Genomic DNA, 22,710 nt, shown 5'->3' on the forward strand with positions numbered 1-22,710 from the left:
TATGTCATACTGACCTGCTGTCAGTTTTCCTGCTGTTAGGTCAACTGCCCTATCTGCTACACCCATGCTGTCAAAGCCGTGTTTGCTCTTATACAGAAACACACCAGCCTCTGCCAGGTTCGTATCAGACATAGAAGGCTTCATGCTCCCAAATCCTCGGTAACCATGTGGGCCATTACGATCATAAAGATAGTGGTCATCCCTGTACCCATAACGATCTTCCGGTAGTGCAGAAGCAGGCTCCTGCGCTAACGAGGAACAACTGCGACCAAATGGAAACTTATAAACCACATCACAGCAAACATTCTGTCTCCCTGCCGTCAGATCAACAGGCTTGTCTTCCTCCTCGACAACTGCAGTAACAACTCCAGATGTTAGATCATCAAGTGCCACCATCATTCGATGAGGCTTCGTGGTGCTTAGGTCAACCGCGGCAACCTCTGCAGGTTCGACATCTATCCATCCATTTGTTGTCCCAGTGGGAGCTATAGTAGAGGACTTTGAAACAGGCCACCCTTCCACCAATGTAGTGGTGCCACATGTTAGGTTGATTGGAATTTCTGCTGTGCTTGTTCCGGCTCCCTGAGCATGAGTGATTGCCGCACCATCGAACTTGGCCGTTAACTGAAGTGGCAATGACACGGCATGCCCCAGATCCACAGGTCCACTCAGAAGGTCTGCGGTATCCGTTGTACCTGCGCTGCAAGAAACCACGGCCACACTCGCTGCAGGCACAGCCTGCATAGAGAGCGGCATTTGTTCCACGGGTCCGGTTGTACTGAGATTCACAATGGTAGGCTGAACCACACTGCCCTGCCGCACACTGCCAGCGTCAACCATCACATCCTGCCTTCTCCCATCCACAGGGACCATGGATAAATCCATCCCATTACCTGTCATTGCAGAATCCAGAGATGACAAAGTGCGAAGGTCAATCACATCGGTGAGGAATGGGCCTGCGTGATCTAGGATCCTCTTGCTTTCTTGAAGGTGTGCTTGTTCTGAATATTTGCTGTCAGGAGGTATGGATATAGAGACACTCAATGCACCAGTGCTTGGTACAGTATTGTACACCACAGGGACCTGTGCCACCTCAGTGGACAGCTCACGGGCCACTGTTGATATAACACCTTGTGCCAAACTCTGATAGAAATAAACGGTCTCTGTTTTCCGCTTTTCGACTATTTTCTGGGTTTCTAGAGACTGAGTGAAGTGAGCCAAGGATATTGTGGATGGTAAACAGGTAAGAGCAGGAGATTTTGAAGAGGATGCTATTAGTTGAGTGGGAGGTGATTGACAAGTAATGGATTCTGTTGGGGTTCCAGGTTCCGATGGCAAGGTGATTACTACGTAAGTAGCTTGGGAATGCACAGTTAACTTTGGAGAAGATTTGTTTGAGAGAGGGGACATGGGAGATGTTGGAGAGGTCAGTTTAAAGTCCCCTGGAGAGGCCAAGTTCAAAGACAAGGTTGTAGTTGAGGTAGAGGGCTTTTGTTGTGATTCACTTGGTCTATGCACAGTTAAGGGAAGGTGAGCGAGTGAAGGTTTTGGGGGGATGGCAGGCCGAATTCCCTCTGTTGGTCTTGCGAGGAATCCCAACCCGGAAGGAACTGAGGCTGGTTTAGGAGGGATAGGGGGTGGCATTGGGTGGAACAGTTTGCCACCTGCTGCCAAACTGCTTTGATCTAAGGTGCTAGGTACACCAGTTCTCACACTAGTGTGCACAGGAGGACCAATTCCACAGGTTGGAATCTGCGGCACGGACGACTTTTTTGAGATGATAAATGGCTTTGGAGAAGTAAGAGGAGGGAGAGGGGGAGGAGGAGGTGGTGGTGGTGGGGAGAATGGTAGACTTGTTACAGATTGCGATATTGGTCTTGTGACAAATGGCCCAACTTTATAAGGATGAGAAGCATCCCAAGATGTGATTTGTGGCGGCTGTGGGGCAGTACAGGTGACTGTGGTGAAGACTGTGGTGGAGGTGGTGGAAACTGATGGAGCCCTTACAGTGGTTGTAATCTTTCCATATTCAGATGCTGGCAGAACTGGCTTAGGTATGGTCTGCGTTGTACCTGAGCCCCCAGATATAGTAACACTGACCGAAGGGACACCTTTACCATAAATATTACATACAGAGGATGGTGTACCTTCTGGCCGAGCAGCCACTGGAGCAGAGGTGGAAATCTGAGACCTTTCCAGAGCAGGGGGCACAGAAATGATTACATGATCTGGCATGGTTTCAGAAGGGGCAGTAACAGACGTAGGGTGTACATGAGAAGTCCTTCCCATTACAGAAGTCACAGAACTCACTGTAACTTTGACAGTAGATGTGGGAGCTACACTTGTGGATTTACCAGCTGCAACTGAGTCTTTTGCCAGAGTGTAACAAACTGGAGGTGTTCCTGTTGTGGGAGCAGTTGAAGGAATTGTGCAAGAAGGTGTAGATGTTGGTGCCATGGGGCTGGTTGTAGCCTCTGATTTGCCATGTTTCACAGTCTCTGGAGTACCATGCCCTTTGACACTATACTGTTCTGCGTACTCTGGCTCAATGTCCTCCTCTGTTGTAAAGTGCTGTGTAATTTTAACATCTGGGATAGAATGCATCACGCCAGCTGCCATCGCAGTTTGGCTGGCCTCTGAATCCGGACGTGGCATTGAGACTGCCCGTCCATCATGTAGCCTGGTGGAACCAGGCGGCAATGTTACCACAGAGCCATGAGTAACAACTGATTCAGGGGACTCAGGAGAACTTGGCTGGGTTGGGCTGGTTCCAGGGGTTAAGAGTGCCCTTTGTCGCTTCATGAGTTCTTCGTATGCAGAGTCAGCATCTAATAATTGCTTGTCAAAGTTTGTGGAAGGTTCAAAGGCCCCTGATGAAAGTGTAAAATTTGCTTGTCCACTGGCTTGTACAGTAGAAGCCAGCTGCTGTTTCTGAAAGCTCGTGTCTGAGGGTTGAGTGTAACCGTACTGCTTGGTGTCACTGTAAGTGGGTGATTTTCTCATTATTTCTTCATAAATTTCATCTGGACTTCTTAATTTCTTCTCAGCTTCTTGGAACAATCCAGTACCCGTCTCTTGCCCTATATTTAAGAAACGGTTATCTGCAGTTCCATTATAAGTATCTTCTACTAAAGATTCATATATATAATCTTCAATTAACATCCCTCCATATAAAGGCTCCTTTTCAAATGCTTCATCAGGTCCTTTCTGATTCTGAAGTAATTTTGCTTTCTGCATCATTTCTTCATATGCCTCTTCTGCAGTCCTCAAAGACTTTGGACTCAAGGCATCTCCCATAACATTGCTGCTTTTGTCATCTGTTGGAGAATATAACAAAACAGATGTAGGTAGTTTGTAAACTTTCTGGACCTCTAAGATTTTTTCTGGACTTATTTCAAACCCTTCAGACTCAGACTCGTTGCTTGGTGAATACTCAGAACACGAAGACCGATGTAATTCCTCCATTTCTGCAGCTTGTCGTAGCTCTTCTGTAGGTGAGGCATCTTCAATCGGCGAGAGATTGCTGGGAGGTGTTTTTGGATGCTCGCGCCTTCTCTGAGCTCTCAGCTCATCTTTATCTTTCTTTGATTTCTTTGATGAACTCTTTCTTTGCTGCTGTTCCAATTCTCGTTGTCTCTCCTGCTCTCGCAGAAGTTCTTCCTCCTCCCGCAGTTCTTCTTCCTCAGAAGAATCTTCAATGGTTGGCAACAAAGGACCGTGTGTTCTGTGTCTAGCCTTCCGTTGCTGTTTACTCTCTCCAAGCACCTTCTTGTGACTTGGGCTACTGTCACTATCTTCATCTAATGATGACACAGATGTGGGCGAAGTTCCAGGGGTGAAGCTGGAAGTTGCATGCAAGCTGGATGAACCTTCTCCTCTAGATCTATCTTCTGGTGAATCAGTCAAGCTTTCCATCTCCAGCTCTGGTTCTTCATCGTAATACAATGCATCCCTTTTGTTCTCAGAATCTTCTGTATATCTGTTTGCCATTGAACTGTTCAAATCAATAGTTTTAAAACGTCTGAGCCCTCCACCAGCAGAGACAGACAACTCATCATTGTCTTGGCTTTTAGTTTCTCTGCATTTTGCATCAGGGCTCTCTGCAAATATTTCATCATCATCATCATCATGCCATGAGTGCCGTCTCCCTGGATCATCATCGTGACTTGTGCTGCTTTTCTTTGAAAGGCGTCTATGCTTAACTGCTGTTCCTTTGCTCTCAGGGTGCTCCTTTGTACTAATCTCTTTCAGCTGACCCCTGATGAATTCATCCTCATCAGATCCCGATTCATCTTCTTCTGCACTCATCTCAATAATCTGTTTTCTAATAAATTCCTCTTCATCACCAGACCCATGGCTGTCACTGCTTGATGATCCAATGCTGATTGTTCTCTGTCGGTGAGGACGGGGTGAGTGTTCACTCTCACTACTGTCTTCCAGAGAATCATACCTCTGTCTTCTCACTGCTGCATCATCCTGAGATCCACCGAGTTCTTTTGTCTCTGTTGTACGCAATGTTTCCCCATGATTCTCATCCTCCAGAGCGTCTTCATCTTCTTCCTGAATATCTTCTAGATCCTCTTCATCTGAGCTGTAAGATTCAGGGGTAATTGGCAAGGTCCTTGGCCTGTGTCGTTCCCTTTCTTGGTCAGTATAAAGTCCATAAGGATCTTTGTACTGACCTGGCTTCTCATTGTTTTGTGTGTTTGTCTGAGCTTCTAAGATTGAAAGTACAGTGCTTTCCAACTTGGCAAGGTCGGATGGACTTGAAGGACAACTTTCCTGAGAAACGGAATCTTTCTTCACTGGCTCTTTCAGCAAGTCTTTATCTTCACTTGGAAGAGTGGTTGTGGTTTCACCCAGTGAGCTTGATATACCATCTGATGAATAGCCTGTATCACTCAAACCCTGCGGACTCCTCTGCTGAAGAACTGCGGATGAATCTGACTTATCTTCCTCTTTCTCCTGTTTAGGAAACATAGTAGATACTGAATGAAATACAAACAATAATCATATGAATTTATTCACATCTAACATCAAAGCACTTAGTGGACATTAGCAATGTACAGCAAAAGAATTAAGTGTAAAAAGTACAACTTGTAACAGTATTGGTGGAACAAAATAGTGTGAATGGCATTTGATCTCCCATTTTTCCACTTTCTTTTCCTTTCAACCAACTACATGAATCAAAAATAAACTACATTAAACTCCAGTACATTCCCAGTGTTCAATTTATGTTTATATATTGAAAATCAATTTTCCCGATTGAATTCCATCAGAAATTGTACTTTATCGTAATTCACAGTTACATTAAACTGAGTATATATTATTAATTTATATTTCAAATGGGAAAGGTAATTTTATTGTTTTATGTTCATTTAAAATAAATATATACCTTCCTTAATTTCTGAAAACTGGTTTCAAGACATTATCCAGAGTGATATCATTCATTTCAGCACATAAACACTGTAAACCTTAGCGTTGATCTCAACAAATCTCAAACATCAAGTTCCTTAATGTGTCTATCTAAAAGTCTCTTAAACACCTCGATTGTATAGTGCTTATACACTGATCAATAAAATGTAAAAACTTCTGGTGGGGGGGCAGGGGTGAATACCTTTTATAGGCACTGTATCTGCCTCCACCACCACCACATTCCAGGTATCCACCACATTCTATGTTAAAATAGATGCTGCACACATCTCCATTCAACTTACCACCTCACCCAAAATGTATGTCATCTGGTAGACAACATTTCAACCCTGGGTAAATGATACTGGCTCTCAGCTCTGTCTATGTCTCTCATAATCTTATAAACTTTTATCAGGTCTCCCTGTAGCCTCTGCTGCTACATAGAAAACAACCTAAATTTAAACCATCAGACCATAAGACATAGGAGCAGAATTAGGCCATTTGGCCCATCGAGCTTGCTCTGCCATTTCATCATGGTCAATCCAACTTTCCTCTCAGCCCCAATATCCTGCTTTCTCCCCGTATCCCTTCATGACCTGACCAATCAAGAACCTATCAAACTCTGCCTCAAATATACATAATGACTTGGCCTCCACAGTTGCCTGTGGCAAACAATTCCACAGATTCACCACTCCCTGGCTAAAGAAATTCCTCTTCATCTCAATTCTAAAAGGACGCCACTCTATTCTAAGGCTGTGTCCATGGGTCTTAGGCTCTGCTTCCATAGGAAACATCTTCTCCACATCCACTCTATCAAGGTCTTTCACCATTCAATTGGTTTCAATGAGGTCACCCATTATTCTTCTGAATTCCAATGAAAACAGGCCCAGACCATTAAATGCTCTTTATATGACAAGATGTTCAAACCTGGAATCATTTTCGTGAATCTCCTTTGAACTCTCTCCAGTTTCAGCACATCCTTTCTAAGATATGGGTCCCAAAACTGATCACAATACTCCAAGTAAGACCTCTCTAGTGCTTTATAAAATCTCAACATCACATCCTTGCTTTTATATTCTAGCCCTAAATTTGTCCAACCTCTCCTTCCTTCATATGCCCTGTAATCCAGTCAGTGTTCTGGTAAACCGCTTCTCACCATTTCCACAGGCTTCCTATGACAGGGTGACCAGAAATGAATACAAAACTCCAAATATAGCCTAAGTAGAGTTTTATATAGCTCACCTATATGATCTCAGCACTAATCCCTGAGTTAACAGATTTCCAGTTAAAACAATACCCTTTCTCCATCACTGTCAGCCTCATAACATTGAGATAATTTCACTAACATCCCTTGGATTTCTTGTGCTTTTATCCTTTGGGCCAGCCTAGCATGAGGAGCCTTGTCAAAGACTTTACTGAAATCCATATAGAAAGTATCTATCACCTTGCCTTCAGGAATCTCCTTGGTTACCCCCTAGAGTGCCAGATTTGTGAGATCTATCTCTTACTGCGTTTGATGAACCACATCCTCGAACTACCATGATCTTTACAATGAGCAAACAACTGAGTAGTATGGGGCGGGCGAGATGGGATCTAGAACCCGAAGAAGACAAATGAACCTTGTTCATGGAAACCCAGCACCTAACTTCTACCTGACAGTGTTGTGTGTGGAACTCTTTAGAAAAAGGGAAGAGAACAAAACCAGGATTTTACTCACTGCTGTTACTTTTACTTTCTCCACATGCTCAGGTTTTCTCATTTGTTCAGTCTGCTCCTTCGTGGTGTCAGAGCGTGGTTCTACGGGGCCTGTTACAGACAAGGCTTCCTCAGCTTTCATATCCTTTACTTCTGCTGCTTCCTTTCCAGCAGCGGTCTTTGCGTGCTCTGGTTCGGGTGCTCCTGCCTGCTGTTTCTCAGCGGCTGCTTTTTGCTCAGGAATAGACTGAAGCCGCTTCTCCTCGGCGGATGGAGTCTGCTGTGCAGCGCCTGGTTTTGGGGCTTGTAACTCCTCCCTCAGAGCGGCATCTCGTTTGACTGTAAGTGACATTTCTGCTGGTTTGGCCGGAGCTGTTGATGCTGCTTCTTTCGTCTTTGCCACTTGGGCAGCTTTTGCCTTTTCTTGCTCCATCTCTTTTGACCGCGGGACCACGGCCTGCTCTGTGATGGATTTGGAAGGTGACGAACTGACTGGAGGTGGAATTTTCTGAGAAGGTGGGTGCTTGGATGGAGGAGGACCAGGAGATGACTGTTTGACTGGTGCTTTTGATGGCATTGGAAGAAGTGGTGGCATTTTTCCAGGATCCCCAAGCTGTCCACTGAGAGCGCGTTGAGTCTGACAGGTTAAGCACAGCCACTCCTCAACCTGAAACAAATAAATACCGATTCAGTAAAAGTCGTTTCTTGCACTTGAAGTCTGTTTTTTTGAATCATGGAATATGAACAACAGAGAGACGTCACACAGTCCTTTGAATCAATTCCATTGCTGGCTGAGTTCACATTCTCCAGAGATTTACATTTTTTTACACCCACTATTGATCTAATTTCCTCATGAAAACTGTGAGTAATTGGCCTCCACTCTTTCAGAAAATGCTCTGCAGAGTCCAACCACACACTGTAGAACAGTTCCTTCTCATGTCACCTGTGGCCCTGTGGCACCTTTCATCTCTGTCTTTTGCTTTTTAACCTTTTCAACACTCAGATACGCTCATTACTTTAGAATAGGTTTATTATCAATGAATTAAATGATGTGAATTTGTTTGTTTTGCGCCAGCAGTACAGTGCGAAGGCATAAAAATTACAACGATAAAAGGTTAGGGTTGTGGCGCAGTTAGCATGACGCTATCATGACTCAGGGCTTCAGAGCTCAGAGTTCAATTCTGGCACCCAGTACGGAGTTTGTACATTCTCCCATGACCGTGTGGGTTTCTTCCAGTGCTCCAGTTTCCTCCTGCAATCCAAATACATACCAGTTAGTAGGTTCATTGGTCATTGTAAATTCTCCTGTGATTAGTCTACTATTAAATAGGTTGGTTGCTGGGTGGCAAAAATAAAATAATAATATAAAAATATTTCAGAAGTAAAAGGAATAATAAGGTAGTGTCATAGATACTTACTTTAAATATCTCGATCACATCTCTCATTCAGATTCAGATTCAGATTCAGTTTATTGTCATTTATAACCACAAATCCAATGCAGTTAAAAATGAGACAACGTTCTCCGGAATGATATCACAAAAAAGCACAAAACAGGCCACACAAGAAAAACCATATTACATTTGGTAATCCCCAATCCAGAGTCTGGAGAGGCTGCTGTGTATCGATATTGCGCTACCATCTTAGCACGTTCCCCAGAAAGGAACTACAAACCCATCAGACAAAACTAAAGCAACAAGACGTACACAAAACCACATAGTTACATATAGTTATAGTTAACATATAGTCTCAACTGTGCAGACAATACCATAATTGATAAAAGACTAACTGACAAAGACCACATAATTATAACACATAGTTTCAACAGTACAAATCAATACCATAATCAGATAAACAGCAGTTCATGGCACGGTTTAAAAGAAAGTCTCAAAGTCCCGACAGCCCATCATCTCATGCAGACGGTAGAAGGAAGAAAAACTCTTCCTGCCATGAACCTCCAGCGCCGCAGCTTGCCGATACAGCACTTTGGGAGCCCTGACCACAGCCAACTCCGAGTCCGTCCGAAAACTTCGAGCCTCTGACCAGTCCTCCGACACCGAGCACCATCTCTGCCGAGCGCTTCGACCCCGGCATCAGCCGCCAAGCAAGAGGCAAAGCCGAGGATTCGGGGCCTTCCTCCCGGAGATTTTTCCAATCACACAGTAGCAGCGGCAGCGAAACAGGCATTTCAAAAGTTTAACCAGATGTTCCTTTGTGCTTCACACGTCCATCTCCATCAAATCAGGATTGTACACGGCTCCCTACTTGACAGATTACAGATTCATTCCAAAGTGGCCACTGCACGCTTCGTCGCGTCGCCTTCTTATATACAATCAAATATGAGATGTATATCTTATATACATCTCATTCTTGTCTGGTTTAAGGAGAGCAAGCCCAGCTTGGCCTGCACTCTCAGAGTTTAGAAAAATGGAAGGTGATTTGTAGGATTTTTTCAAATACTGACAAGGTGGATACTAATGTTATGTTCTGTAACACCAGAAATTAATCAACAGAAAAACATGGGAGCTGGGAGACTTGTCTATTTAGTTTTTCTTTTTCCTTTTTTCAGTGAGGCCCTCACGTATGATGAGGTGGCATATTGTCGTATGCCAGAATGAATTATATAAACAAATAATTATATAGACAAAGAATGTTTAATCAAATAACATTTATAATATTACTCAAATAATATTAAAATATTGAATACACTCTGTTCTGCCCTGCTTAGCTATAAACTCCAACTCAATGTAGAATGCATCTCAACTCAAGTATGTAACATATTGCTCTCTAGTCCACCTTATATATGCATACAGTATAATATAACTACACCATAGATGTGCAGAGCAAAGTAAATTTTAAATTGTCCTATTCGGGCCTAAAGATTTAATCACTGTGGAGAATTTCTTACTCTTGCAGGGTAACGTCTTTCCTGACAAGGGAGGTCACTCTGCTAGACAGGAGAAACTTGTGGCTGTGAAACAATCTCAGGTTTTGGAGCCTCCTCTTTGGTGGTTGTAGAAGTTGACTCTGGGATTGCAGGAGGTGGTTCTGACAGCCCTGGACACCTTTTTACTCCAACAATTGACTCTGCTCTCCTCAACAGATCAATGTGTCATCTCCCGATGACATCAGACACAGTCTCCACTGTGTAGGAGAGTGGTTCTGTTCTGTCCTCAATCTTTCTAAGAACCCACTTCTCATCATTTATGTAGTCCCTCGCCAGGACTGCTTGCCCAGGAGTGAAACATCAAACCTCCTTTTTTGAGGAGCTTTCAATCTGTTTCAGCTGCTTGTCCTGCACCCTTCTTCTGAGATTAGGTTTGAGGAGATCCAAGTGTGAACACAAGGGATGACCCAGGAAAAACACAGCTGATGAGTTGTTGGTTGTGGAGTGTGCTGCATTGCAATATGTAAGGAGGAAATTGGTGAGATTCTGATTCAGTGTCAGTGTAGTGTGTTCTGCTGACATTGCTCACAGTGCATTCATTAGACTCAGGACAAAGCTTGTCACCAAGCCACTTGTAGCTGGGTAGTTCAGTGCAGATGTAATGTGTCTTATTCCATTTATTTTCAGTAATGACTGAAACTGTTCCACAACAAACTGTGGTCCATTGTCACTGACTAAGAGTTCTGGAACACTAGTCCTTGAGAAGAGGCTTCTGAACACATCAACAGTGCAAGGCTGTAGTAAAGGCTATTGATTACACTTCTGGGCACTTTGTGACTGCATCCACTACTACCTAGAAGTTTGTGCCCTTGAATGGTATGGCAAAATCCACATGAATCCTCTGCCGGGGCAATACAGGCCATTCCCAGAGATGGAAAAGCGCAGCTCTTGGTATCACCTGGATGCATTGGCATCCCAGATGGCCATGGGAAGCTGCTCAATCTGCTGATCTATCCCAGGTCACCAGCGAAAGCTTTGAGCCAAGATCTTCAATTTGACCATTCCTGTTGTAGATTACTGGCATGTAGCTGCTCCAACACTTTAGCTTTCAGCTTGAATCGTACAACAACTCTCAGTCCTACATAAGGTGACCCCGTAAAGGGCAAGTTCATCCCAGTGCTGATAAAAATGGGGGAAATAGAATTCTTGCTGCACATTCTAGACATTTTGGGCTGCCAGGTAGTCCTGAGACAGTGTGGTTCTGGTTTCTGGTTTCCCTCTGGATCATCTCTGAACTATAGGGACACTTTTGATTTGTATCAGGGAGAATTGATAAAGGGGAGTGTCCTCAATTGGAAGTTTTTCCGGTATTTCCTTTTCCAAGGGCAAACAGGACAATCCATCAGCATTTCCATGATTAATTGTCCTCTTGAATCCAACCTTGCCGTTGTATCTTCCAAGAAACAGAGCCCAGCTCTGTATTTGTACTGCTGTTGTTGGAACATACTTCTGTGGATTGAAAATGGACGCTAGTGGTTGAGGATATAATATTGAGACTTTATAAAGCACTGGTGAGGCCTCACTTGGAGTATTGTGAGCAGTCTTAGGTCCCTTATCTGAGAAAGGATGTGCTGAAACTGGAGAGGGTTCATTGGAGGTTCATGAAAATGATTCCACGAATGAATGGGTTGTCATATGAAAAATGTTTGATGGCTCTGGGCCTGCATTCACTGGAATTCAGAAGAATGAGGGGTGACCTCATTGAAACCTATTGAATGGTGAAAGGATTTGATAGAGTGGATGTGGAAAGGATGTTTCCTTTGGTAGGAGGGTCTAAGACCAGAGGATTCAGTCTCAGAATAGAGGGGAGATGAGGGGGATTTTTTTTCAGCCAGAGAGTAATGAACCTGTGGAATTCTTTGCCACAGGCAGCTGTGGAGGCCAAGTCTTTATGTATATTTAAGGCAGATGTTAATAGATTCTTGATTAGTTAGGGCATGATGGGATACAGGGAGAAGGCAGGAGATTGGGGCTGAGAGGAAAATTGGATCAGCCATGATGAAACGGCACAGCAGAGTCGATGGGCCAAATGGCCTAATTTTGCTGCTATACCTTATGGTCTTATGATCAGTAGTAAAGGTAAGCTCTCTCCCATATGAGTAGTGCTTGAAACATTTTACATCCCACCCCAATCTATGAGTAATTTTTTCTCTGCAGTGGTAAGGGAATGTGATGCAAAGGCTATAAGACGTTCACTTCTATTTCTCAGAAATTGTGGCACAACTGCACCTATACCATAAGACAAGGTGTCACAGGCAAGCTGCACTGGATGATGTGGATCATAATGTGTGATTACAGTGTCTGACATCACCATTTCTTTTGCCTTTTGGAAATCCGTCGCACACTGCTTTGTCCATTGCCATTTCTTCCTGATCTGTTGTAATGAGTTAAGGGGTGGAGCACAGTAGCCAGGTTTGGCAGGAACCTGTTGTAGTAATAAACCAATCCTAAAAAGGACTATAACTGCAACATGTCCTTTGGCCTTGGGGTATTCACCACTGCTTGAATTTTCTCAGCACAATTGTGTAATCCTTGTGCATCTATGGTGTGGCTACATTAAGTGGTGCTTGGTTTAAAGAATTCACACTCATTGCATCATGCTCTGAACTCATAGTTTTTAAATATTTTAACAACGTCTTGAGATTTTGGAGAAGTTTCTTGACATCTTCACCGGTAACAATGATGTCATAAACGTAATACTGAGTGCCCGGGCAGTCTGCCAGCACCTGATCCATAGCTTTCTGCCAGAGTACAGGTGCAGATGCTGCTCCAAAAATAAACCTATTACAGTGATTACAAGCCCTTTGTGAGAAACACTTCTGATGCTTCTTCCATCTTCATCTGTAGGTAGGCCTCTGCTAAGTCCACTTTGCTGTAGTGTTTCCCTCTGGAAAAGTCTACAAAGACATCCTCTATCCTGGTAAGAGAATATTGATCTACTTTCAGTACTAGGTTGATGGTGACCTTAAACTCACCATAGATCCTACTAGAACCATCCATCCATCATTTCTGGTAAGATGGTGGCAAATTTTCTTTGTAAGATTTGATTTTTATGGTCTAAAGACAATTCTACTCCTAGAACTTTGGCTCCCGCAGGGCTACTCCATCAGTGAGCTGCTTGTTGATCAGAGTAGCTGGACTGGTATAGCTGGCCAAGGTGTCAAAGAGGCCGGCCGAGGCTGGGTTGGTGCAAAAGGAGTCGGCCAATGTGTCAAAGGGGTTGGCCAAGACCGGGATGGTGGAGAAGGAGCCAGCCAAACTGTCGAAGGACCCTGTCAGGATATCGGGAAAGGAGACGGTCAGGTTATGAAAGGAGTTGGTCCAGATATTGGAGGAGCCAGTCAGGATACTGGAGGAGTCGGTTTGGGTTCGGAGGAGCTGACCTAGCTGCATACCTTGTTGCTGCCCGCTATTCGGAAGTATCGTAACTGGTGCAGTATAACTGTGGGGGTTTGTCTTTGACATTTCACTTGTCAAACAATCTCTCAGTGCATCATTAAGCCCATCACTGAATGACAATACCTGGACAATTACTTCAATTCAGTCAATGAAGCTGAAATGGATTCTTATTCCTTTTGTCTCTGCTTATGAAACCTAAAGCGTTCTGCAATTAACAGTGGTTTTGATTCTGAATGTCCCTGCATTACATTCAGGATATCAGCAAAGCTCATTTGTGCTAGTTTGATGGAGCCATTAAGCTTTGAAGCAAACTGTATGTGTTTCCACCTAATGCACTCAGGGACACTGGCACTTGTTTTTCATTGTCTATTTCATTTGCTTCAAGGTACTGCTCGATTCATTCGATATACATCATCCAGTTATCTGCTGTGCAATTGAGCGCATCTATCCTTCCGATGCAGCCAGCCATTTCTGCTTATAAAAAAATTTATTACAATTATCACCCAGTATTCACTGTTTGTGAACTCGTGGCTGAACTTGTTTCATGTTAATTTCATTTATTTTTTGCCTTTTTTATACTTGAATCTCTCTCTCTCTCAAAACTTGCTGCATTTCAACTGGTAGGTAGTTGCCTCTGGTTAATTTAAAACTTACTCGTTGTAACTGTTATGTTTTGTAACTCCAGAAACTAATCAAAATGAAAAACACAGGAGCCGGGATGCTTGTCTACCTATTTTTTCTTTTTCCTTTCTTTCAGTAAGGTGCTCTCATATGGTGTAGTGGCGTAATGATGTATGCCACTCCCATACTTCTCACATATAACCCATAATGAATTATGGAAACAACAAAGTATGCTTAATCAGATAATATATTTACAGTATTACTGAAGTATTACTGAAAAAATTGAATACACGACAATTACAGGCTGATTCATCTGAGAAGGGAATCCAAAACCAAGGGCTATAATAGTCATAGAGTTACATAACATAGAAACACAGATCCTTTGGCTTAGCTTTCCAATAGCAACCAAAATGTCTGCCTGAGGTAATCTCATTTCTCGTGTTTGGCTCATATCCCTTGAAACATTTCCTATCTCAACTGTTCCGAACTCAACACCTTTTATGCTCGCTTTGAAAGGGGGAATAAAATTTCAGCTTTGAGGATTCATGCTGCACTTGATGACCCTGTGATCTCTGCCTCAGAGGCTGACGTCAGGCTGTCTTTCAGGAGAGTGGAAGGTGGCAGGCCCTGATGGAGTACCTGGTAAGGCTCTGAATACCCCCACCAGCCGGTTGCCACAAGCCTTCAAAGACATTTTCAATCTCTTACTGCTCTGGTCAGAAATTCCCACCTGCTTAAAAAGGGCAACAATTATACCGGTGTCCAAGAAGACCAGTGAGAGTTGCCTTCATGACTTTCATCCAGTAGCACTCACATTTATGGTGATGAAATGCTTTGAGAGCTTGGTCATGGGCAAAATCAACTCCTGCCTTAGCAAGCACCTGGACCCAATGCAATATGCCTAGCGCCACAATATGTCTATGATGGACATGATCTTAATGGCTCTCTGCATGGCCTTGGAACACCTGGATAATACAAATACCTATGTCAGAATGATGTTTGTTGACTATAGCTCAGCTTTTAACACCATCATTCCAATAGACCTGAGCCTCTGGCCTCTGTACCTCCCTCTGCAACTGGATTCTTGACTTCCTAACCAGAAGACCACAATCTGTGTTGACTGGTAATAACATTTCCACCTTGCTGATAATCAATGCTGCACACCTCACAAATGTATGATTTGCCCACTGCTTTACTCTCTCTATACCCATGATTGTGTGGCTAGGCATAGCTCAAATACCATCTATAAAGTTGCCGATGATATAACCATTGTTGGTAGAATCTCAGATGGAGATGAGAGGGCGTATAGGAGTGAGATATACCAGCTAGATGAGTGGTGTCATAGAAGCAACCTTGCATTCAACATCAGTAAGACCAAATAGCTGACTGCAGACATCAGAAAGGGTAAGATGAGGGAACACACATCAATCCTCATGGAAGGATCAGAAGTGGAGAGAGTGAGCAATTTCAAGTTCCTGGGTGTCAGTGTCTCTGAGGATCAAACCTGGTCCAAACATATCGATGTAACTATAAAGGAGGCAAAACAGTGGTTATATTTCATTGGGAGTTTGAAGAGATTTGGTTTATCATGTAAAATTCTTGAAAACATCTAAAGATGTACCATGGAGCACATTCGAACAGGCTGCATCACTGTCTGGTATTGGGGGGGGGGGGGGTTACTGCACAGGAGTGAAATAAACTGCAGAAGGTGGTAAAATTAGTCAGCTCCATCACTAGCCTCCATAGTATCCAAGACATCTTCAAGAAACTGTGCCTCAAAAAGGAGGCATCCATCATTAAGGGCCTCCATCATCCAGCACCTGCCCTGTTCTCATTGTTACTATCAGGAAGGAGGTACAGAAGCCTGAAGGCACACACTCAGCAATTCAGGAACAGCTTCTTCCCCTCTGCCATCCGATTTCTGAATGGAAGTTGAACCCATGAATATTACCTCACTACTTTTTTTATTTGTTCTTGCACTACTTGCTTTAACTATTTAGTATGCATATTTTACTTACTATAGTTCAGTTTTTTATATTTATCATGTATTACATTTCTGCCACAACGCTAACAAATTTCACATTATATGCCAGTGATATTAAATCTGATTCTATGTACCTATCTAAACATTAAACACTATCATTGTACCCACCTCTAACACTTTTTTTGACAGCTTGTTTCATATACTCACCACCCTCTGTGTGGAAAAAGTTGCCTTTCAGGTCCCAGTTAAATCATTCCCCTCTGACCTTAAACCTGTATTTTAGACTCCCCTACCCCGAGGAAAAGACTGAAAACCCATCTTATCCATGCTCTACATTATTTTGTAAATCTCTTTAAAGTCAACCACCAGCCTCTTATACTCCAAGGGTAAGTGATTCAGCCAATCCATCTTCCCTTTATAACTCAAACTGGGAGGTTTCAGTCACATGCTAGTGAGTCTTTTCCAGCCTAATCACATTCTTCTGAGAGCTGGACAAACAGCTCCACAAGCTACTCCAAGTGAGTTCTCACTAATGACTTGTCCACCTGTCCCACTCAGTGCCCTGATCAATGAAGGCAAGGGTGCCAAATGTCTTCTTCAACACCCTTTTTACCTGTGTTGTCTCTTCAGGGAACTCTTATACCTGAATCCCTTGGTCTCTCTGTTCTATAGGGCCATGGAAGTTACTACATAAGTTCTTCCTTGGTTTAACTTCCCAAAATACAGATCCTTCTGCTTGGTGTTCCATTTTTCTTTACACGTGTGTACTGAAAATGATAAAGTATTCTTGAATCATGAATCTTGACTGAGTTAAACTCAATCAGTTATTGCTTGGCCCATTTCCCCTGTTCATCTACATCTTGCAATTATACGCAGTCTTTTTTATTGTCCACAACACCAAAAATTTTCATCCAAAAACTTGCTATGTTAACATTGTCAGCCACATTGCTAATCTTGATGACAAGTCAGAATTCCTGCCTCCACCACCGCCTCTGTCAGCTCATTCCAACTGCTCTTTCTGTGAAAGATTTACCCCTCCAACCCCCTTTAAACCACCTCCCTCTCTCATCTTAAACCCATGTCTCTCATTTGAGATATCCTGTCTCCAATTCTGCTGCTAAATCAATTCTTCTACAACTTTCAACATCACACCCAGATCAATAAATTCTCCTGTAAGTACAACAGGCCATTCCAGTCTCTCCTCGTTATTAACTCTTAGCCTGTCCAGGCCCATCAAAAGTTGACAAGAGGCCAGAGGTCAAAGTCAGGAACACCTGGAGAACCATACTTGATGGGTTGAGTAGTAACGGGGTGGGTGTGGGGCAAGTAGTTGCCCACTTTTTGGGTCAAAACTCAGCATCAGTCCTGTGTAACTGAGTTGCTCCAGCAACTTTTTGACAAGTTGATATGATAAACAGATAAATGGCAGAAGGAAGTTAATCCTGAAAAATATGGTGTGTTATATTTGAGATGATGTTAAGGGCTTTGAAAGTACAAAACAGAGTGTCGTTGGCGCAGATGTCTTAGAAACCCTGAAGAGAGCAGGGCAGGTAGATAATTTGGATAAGAAGGCATAAGGGATACTTTTCATTGGCTGGGGCAGAGATTATGAAGAATGTTATGGTAACACTATATATAATATTAATTAGGCTTTAGATGGAGTACTGGTGGAGTTCTGGTGGCTGCACTGTAGGATGATGAAATTTCACTGAAAAGGGTGCAGAGGAAGTTCACCAGGACATTGCCTGGAATGGAGGGATAGAGTGTGACTACTATAAGGAAAGACTGGACATTGGGTTTGTTTATTTTTCTTAGAATGGAGGAGGCAGAGTGGAACTGACAGAAGCATTCATGATGCTGGGGGGTAGAGTTAAGGTAGATAGAGAGAAACATTTCTCCTTACTAGAGGTGTCAAAAAGTAGAGCCACAGAGTTATACAGCGCAGAAAAGTGCCCCAATGGCCCATGCCATCCATGCTGGCCTTTTATGCCAACCTGCACTAAACCCTTGGTCTGCATTAAGACTGTATCCTCCTGCACTTTGCCTACTTTAGTATGTGTTTAAGCATAATAACGTTATCTGATTCCTGCACCTCCTCTGGCAGAGTGTCACTGATATCAGTCTTATCCCATGACATCCTCTTTCATTTAATCGGTTACTCTACGTTAAGGTAATTGCTTAAACCAAAGTTAAAACATGGAGCATATAGGTTTCTCACCTATCTCCAGAAAAATAAGAAATGGATCTTTTTGTAGAGAAAATTATAATGTTAACTATGCCAATAGTTTGCAAATCACCAAGTATTTTCAGCAGTTCCAGGATATGCCGATTGCAATAGCTGGTCGATTTATGAGCCTGATGCTCTCTTGTTGGCATTATTAAGAACTGCTGGATTAGATGTAAATCACTCAGTGAACCAGCTGTAAGAATTCAGTATTAGAACATTTACTTAAGATTAACAACATAAGCCTTCGAGTATAGTAAGTTTAAATGACAATTTAAGCTGGACTGCTCTGTAAAACCAAAATATTTTGAATTATTGAAAATTCTAAATATATTTTATTTTGATCTGCAAAGTCATTGCCAGTATTCAATGGAAATAAACTTGTGCTGTTGCTTTCTGAGAATATCCCTCTTGGTCAGATCCAGCCCAGGGTCTGAGATACCGACCACTCTAACGGGATTGCAAGAAAAAGAGAAGGTAAGTGACCTTCAATAAAGAATTGCTTTTGCTTCTTGTTTTAATATTGCATTTATGTGGTTTTAATTACATTTTAGCAAAAGTGTTAATTTTTCATTACAAGTGTACAAGTTACAACCCCCACCCCGGTTATGACTGAGTTTGTTCTTTGTGATCTGTTCATAGCTTGAAGAGTCCCCAAGTTGAAATCAAGTTGCCACAGGGTAGAAGAACCTGAAGACCTGCAGTGGGTAAATCCATCCCACCGGTTTCCCAGATACTCCCTGACATGCATAGACAGTACTTAAGTGTTCATAAGCTGGGGGGGGAACTGGTACTTTAAATTGATAGCATTTGACATATTCCTGAATATCAGGGATGTTGAAAAGCTGATTGGGCAGGGCATGCTGAGCTGATTGCCCTCATACTGAGCTGTAAAATTTAAAAATCTATAAATAGGGAGCCACTTGAACTGCCCCAGTTCATTCCAGCACCTCCTCTGGCAGAGTGCCCTTTGCCCCAGAAACCTTGAGATTGGTGAAAATGGTTTGATTTTTACATTAATTTTCTAATAAACCCAAACACAAGTTCAAAAGCAGTGGATTCACAAAAAGGCTGAAATGTGTTCTAGTTGCATGTTTCAAAGTCAATAATGGCACCCTGGGCAAAAACACGCATTTGGAAAGTCCATTCAGCAATTCCCTTTAATGTTTTCTGACAGATCTGATGGGAACAACTAAATTCATGAAAATACATGTTATATAATTCTAGGGCTTCATTTTCCAATTCATTCAGACCTTTGAGAGCCAAGTTTTATAGAGTTCATTTTTAAAAGAAAGAAGTGTCCAATACCAGGCCTTAATTCACTGAACAGATCAACAATATCTCAAACTGAGAAACAAAACTGGATACTTATGAAAGCAAATTATCTGAAAGCAAAACTGCAGATGCTTAGATTTGAAATTTAAAAAAAATCCTGCATGGTAGGCTGATCCAGAAGCTTGGATCACACAGAATTCAGGATAAGATAGCAAATGGATCCAAAATTGGCCTGGTGGTAGGAGGCAGAGAGTGGCCTGTGATCAGTGGTGTGCCATTCAAATCGTTACTGGACCCTTTAAATATCAGACTTTCTATATTAATATTTGGACGATAATGTAAGTCACATAATTAGTAAGTTAACCCAAACCCTAAGTATGAATCCCATTAGCCATTCCTTGTTGGATCCCATGTGATTGAACGTTCCAGACTAGCTACCAAGTGAGATTTTGTCTAAAACCTTGTTAAAGTCCATACAGATAATACCCACTGCCCGACCCTCATCTAACCCCTTGAAAATATCGCCTGCTTGGTAATTTGCACCTGATCAAGTACAACATCACTCATTTCTCTCATTTCTTTAGCATCTATCATTGTCTCCACATTGATTAAAAAATCAATTAAACATATTGTCCATCTTCTGTTGTTCCACACACTGGCGGCCATGCTGATCTTAACGAGAACATTTTCATCCCCAACCACCACTTATTCCCTATATACCTACAGAATTTGGCAAAATTGCTTACTTCATCTAATTGCATTTTTGTGCAGGTGACATCATCCCAGAGTTAAATGGAGCATAGAACGTCGAGCAGTACAGCTCAGGAACAGACCATTTGGCCCAAAATGTTGTGCCAAACCAGCTAAAACACAAAAACACTAATCCCTCCAACCTACACAATGTCCATACCCCTCCATTTTCCTCACATTCGTGTGCTTATCCAAATGGCTCTTAAAAGCCTCTAATGTATTTGCCTCTCCTACCATTCCAGGCAGCACGTTCCAGGCATCCACCACTCTCTGAGTAAAAAACTTACCTCTTACATTCCCTTCGAACCTACCCCCTCTCATCTTCGATACATGCCCTCTGGTATTAAACATTTCAACCCTAGGAAACAGATACTCCCTCTCTATTCTATCTATGCCTCTCATTACCGAAAAAAACCTCTATCAGATCTCCCCTCAGCCTCAGCTGCTCCAAAGGAAACAACCCAAGTTCGTCCAGCCTCTTTTCTACTCAGACGGGAGAATGAGGAGGGAATAGGCAGGAGCTACAGGGAGGTAGTCACCCCTAGAGAGGTAACTAGATGATTGTCAGGAGAAGGAGGGGAAGTGCACAGCAAGTACAGTGTACTTATTATTCCCTTCAATAATAAGAACACAGTTTCAGAGACTATAGAGGGAGCCGACCCACCAGAGGGGAGCACAGAGACCCGATCTCCGGTACTGAGTTTGGTGCTGTGGAGCAGAAGAGCAGAGAGGGGAAGAGGACTGCAGTGTTAATGGGACATTTCTTAGTCAGAAGAACAGAAACAAGGTTCTGTGGGTGCAGTAGAGACATCTGGATGGTATTTTGCCCCCTGGTGACAGGATCAGGGATACCTCAGATCAGATCCGTGGCATTCTCAAGGGCAAGGGTGAGCAGCCAAAAGTGTTGGTGAATATTGGCGCCAATGGCATAGGTAGATAAGGTGAGGAGGTCCTGAAGAGAGATTTTAGGGAACTAGGTAGAAAGCAGAGAACAGGACCTCCAGAGTAGTATTCTCTAGATTGATACCCGTGCCATGTGCCATGGAGGGTAAGATTGGAATGATTTGGCAGGTCAATGTGAGGCTGAGGAACTGGTACAAGGGGCAGGGAGCACTTCTGGGGAAGGAATGACCTGTACAAAAGGGACAGGTTACGCCTAATCACAAGGGGGGAGGGGTCCAGTATCCTTGCGGTCAGGTTACCTAGAGTTGTTCAGGTGGGTTTAAACTAATTTGGCAGAGGGATGAGAACAAGAATGATAGTGCTGAAGATGAGGAAGTTGGTTTACAAACAGAGCTTGTGTGTAGTGAGAGTCCTAGCAAGAAGAGGTTGATAATAGGGCAAAATGTAGCCAACAGGATGAGTTGCAATGTAAAAGGTGGACAAAATCGAAAAGGGTGAATACAGGACTGAAGCTATTATAAGGTAGATGAACTTATAGCACAGTTACAGATTGGCATATGTGATGTGTAGACATCACTGAATCATGGTTGAAAGAAGATTATAGCTGGGAGCTCAATGTCCAAGGATACATTTTGTATCAAAAGGAAGGCAGGAAGGCAGAGGGGGTGGCGTTGCTCTGCTGGAAAAAAGTGAAATCAAATTATTAGAATTGTGTTGGGTTGGAAGGTGTTCAACCACAGTGGATAGAGCAAAGGAACTGCAAGGGTAAAAAGACCCTGATGGGATATATATATATATCTACAACCCCAAACAGTTGTAAGGATGTGGTCAACAAATTACAATGGGAGATAGAAAATACGTTCCAAAAGGGTAATGTTACAATAGTCATGGGGAACTTCAATATGCAGGTAGATTGGGAAAATCAGGTTGATGCTGGATTCCAAGAGGGTTTTTTTCTAGAATACCTATGAGATGATTTTTTTAGAGCAGCTCATGGTTCACCCCACTAGGGAATCAGCTATTCTGGATCTGGTGTTGTGCAATGAAGTGGAATTCATTAGAGAGCTGAAGGTAAAAGAACCCTTAAGGGAAAGAGATTATAATGTGATTGAATTCACCCTGAAATTTGAGACGGAGAAGCTAAAGACAAATATATTACAGTGGAGTAAAGGGAATTACAGAGGCATGAGAGACGAGTTGGCTAGAATTGATTGGAAAAGAACTCTGGCAGGAATGATGGCAGAGAAACAATGGCTGGAATTTCTGGAAGCATTTTGAAAGGCACAGGATAGATACTTCCCAAAGAGGAAAAAGTATTCTAAAAGCAAGATGGCACAACCACAGCTAACAAGAGCAGTCAAAGCCAAAATAAAAGCCAAGGAGAGGGCATATAGTAGACCAAAAATTAGTGGAAAGTTAGAGGACTAGGAAGCTTTCAAATACCAACAGAGGGCAATTTTAAAAAAAGTCATTTCAAAGGTAAAGATGGAATATGAAAGAAAG

At 42.8% G+C, this 22,710-nt stretch overlaps 1 protein-coding gene across 1 annotated transcript in view; it reads right to left on the reverse strand.

Annotated features, from left to right (window-relative positions):
* Positions 1-22,710, reverse strand: part of pcloa (piccolo presynaptic cytomatrix protein a) — a 389,623-nt gene that overhangs the window by 229,994 nt on the left and 136,919 nt on the right. Inside the window, exons 5-7 of the mRNA XM_059988484.1 lie at positions 7,130-7,774; positions 2,311-4,965; positions 15-1,203 (exon numbers count right to left, since the gene is read on the reverse strand). Of these exons, the coding sequence (XP_059844467.1) occupies positions 15-1,203; positions 2,311-4,965; positions 7,130-7,774 (4,489 nt within the window). The remainder of the gene's footprint in view (positions 1-14; positions 1,204-2,310; positions 4,966-7,129; positions 7,775-22,710) is intronic.

Source organism: Hypanus sabinus, chromosome 13, assembly GCF_030144855.1.
Source record: "Hypanus sabinus isolate sHypSab1 chromosome 13, sHypSab1.hap1, whole genome shotgun sequence".
Classification (NCBI taxonomy): Eukaryota; Metazoa; Chordata; class Chondrichthyes; order Myliobatiformes; family Dasyatidae; genus Hypanus; species Hypanus sabinus.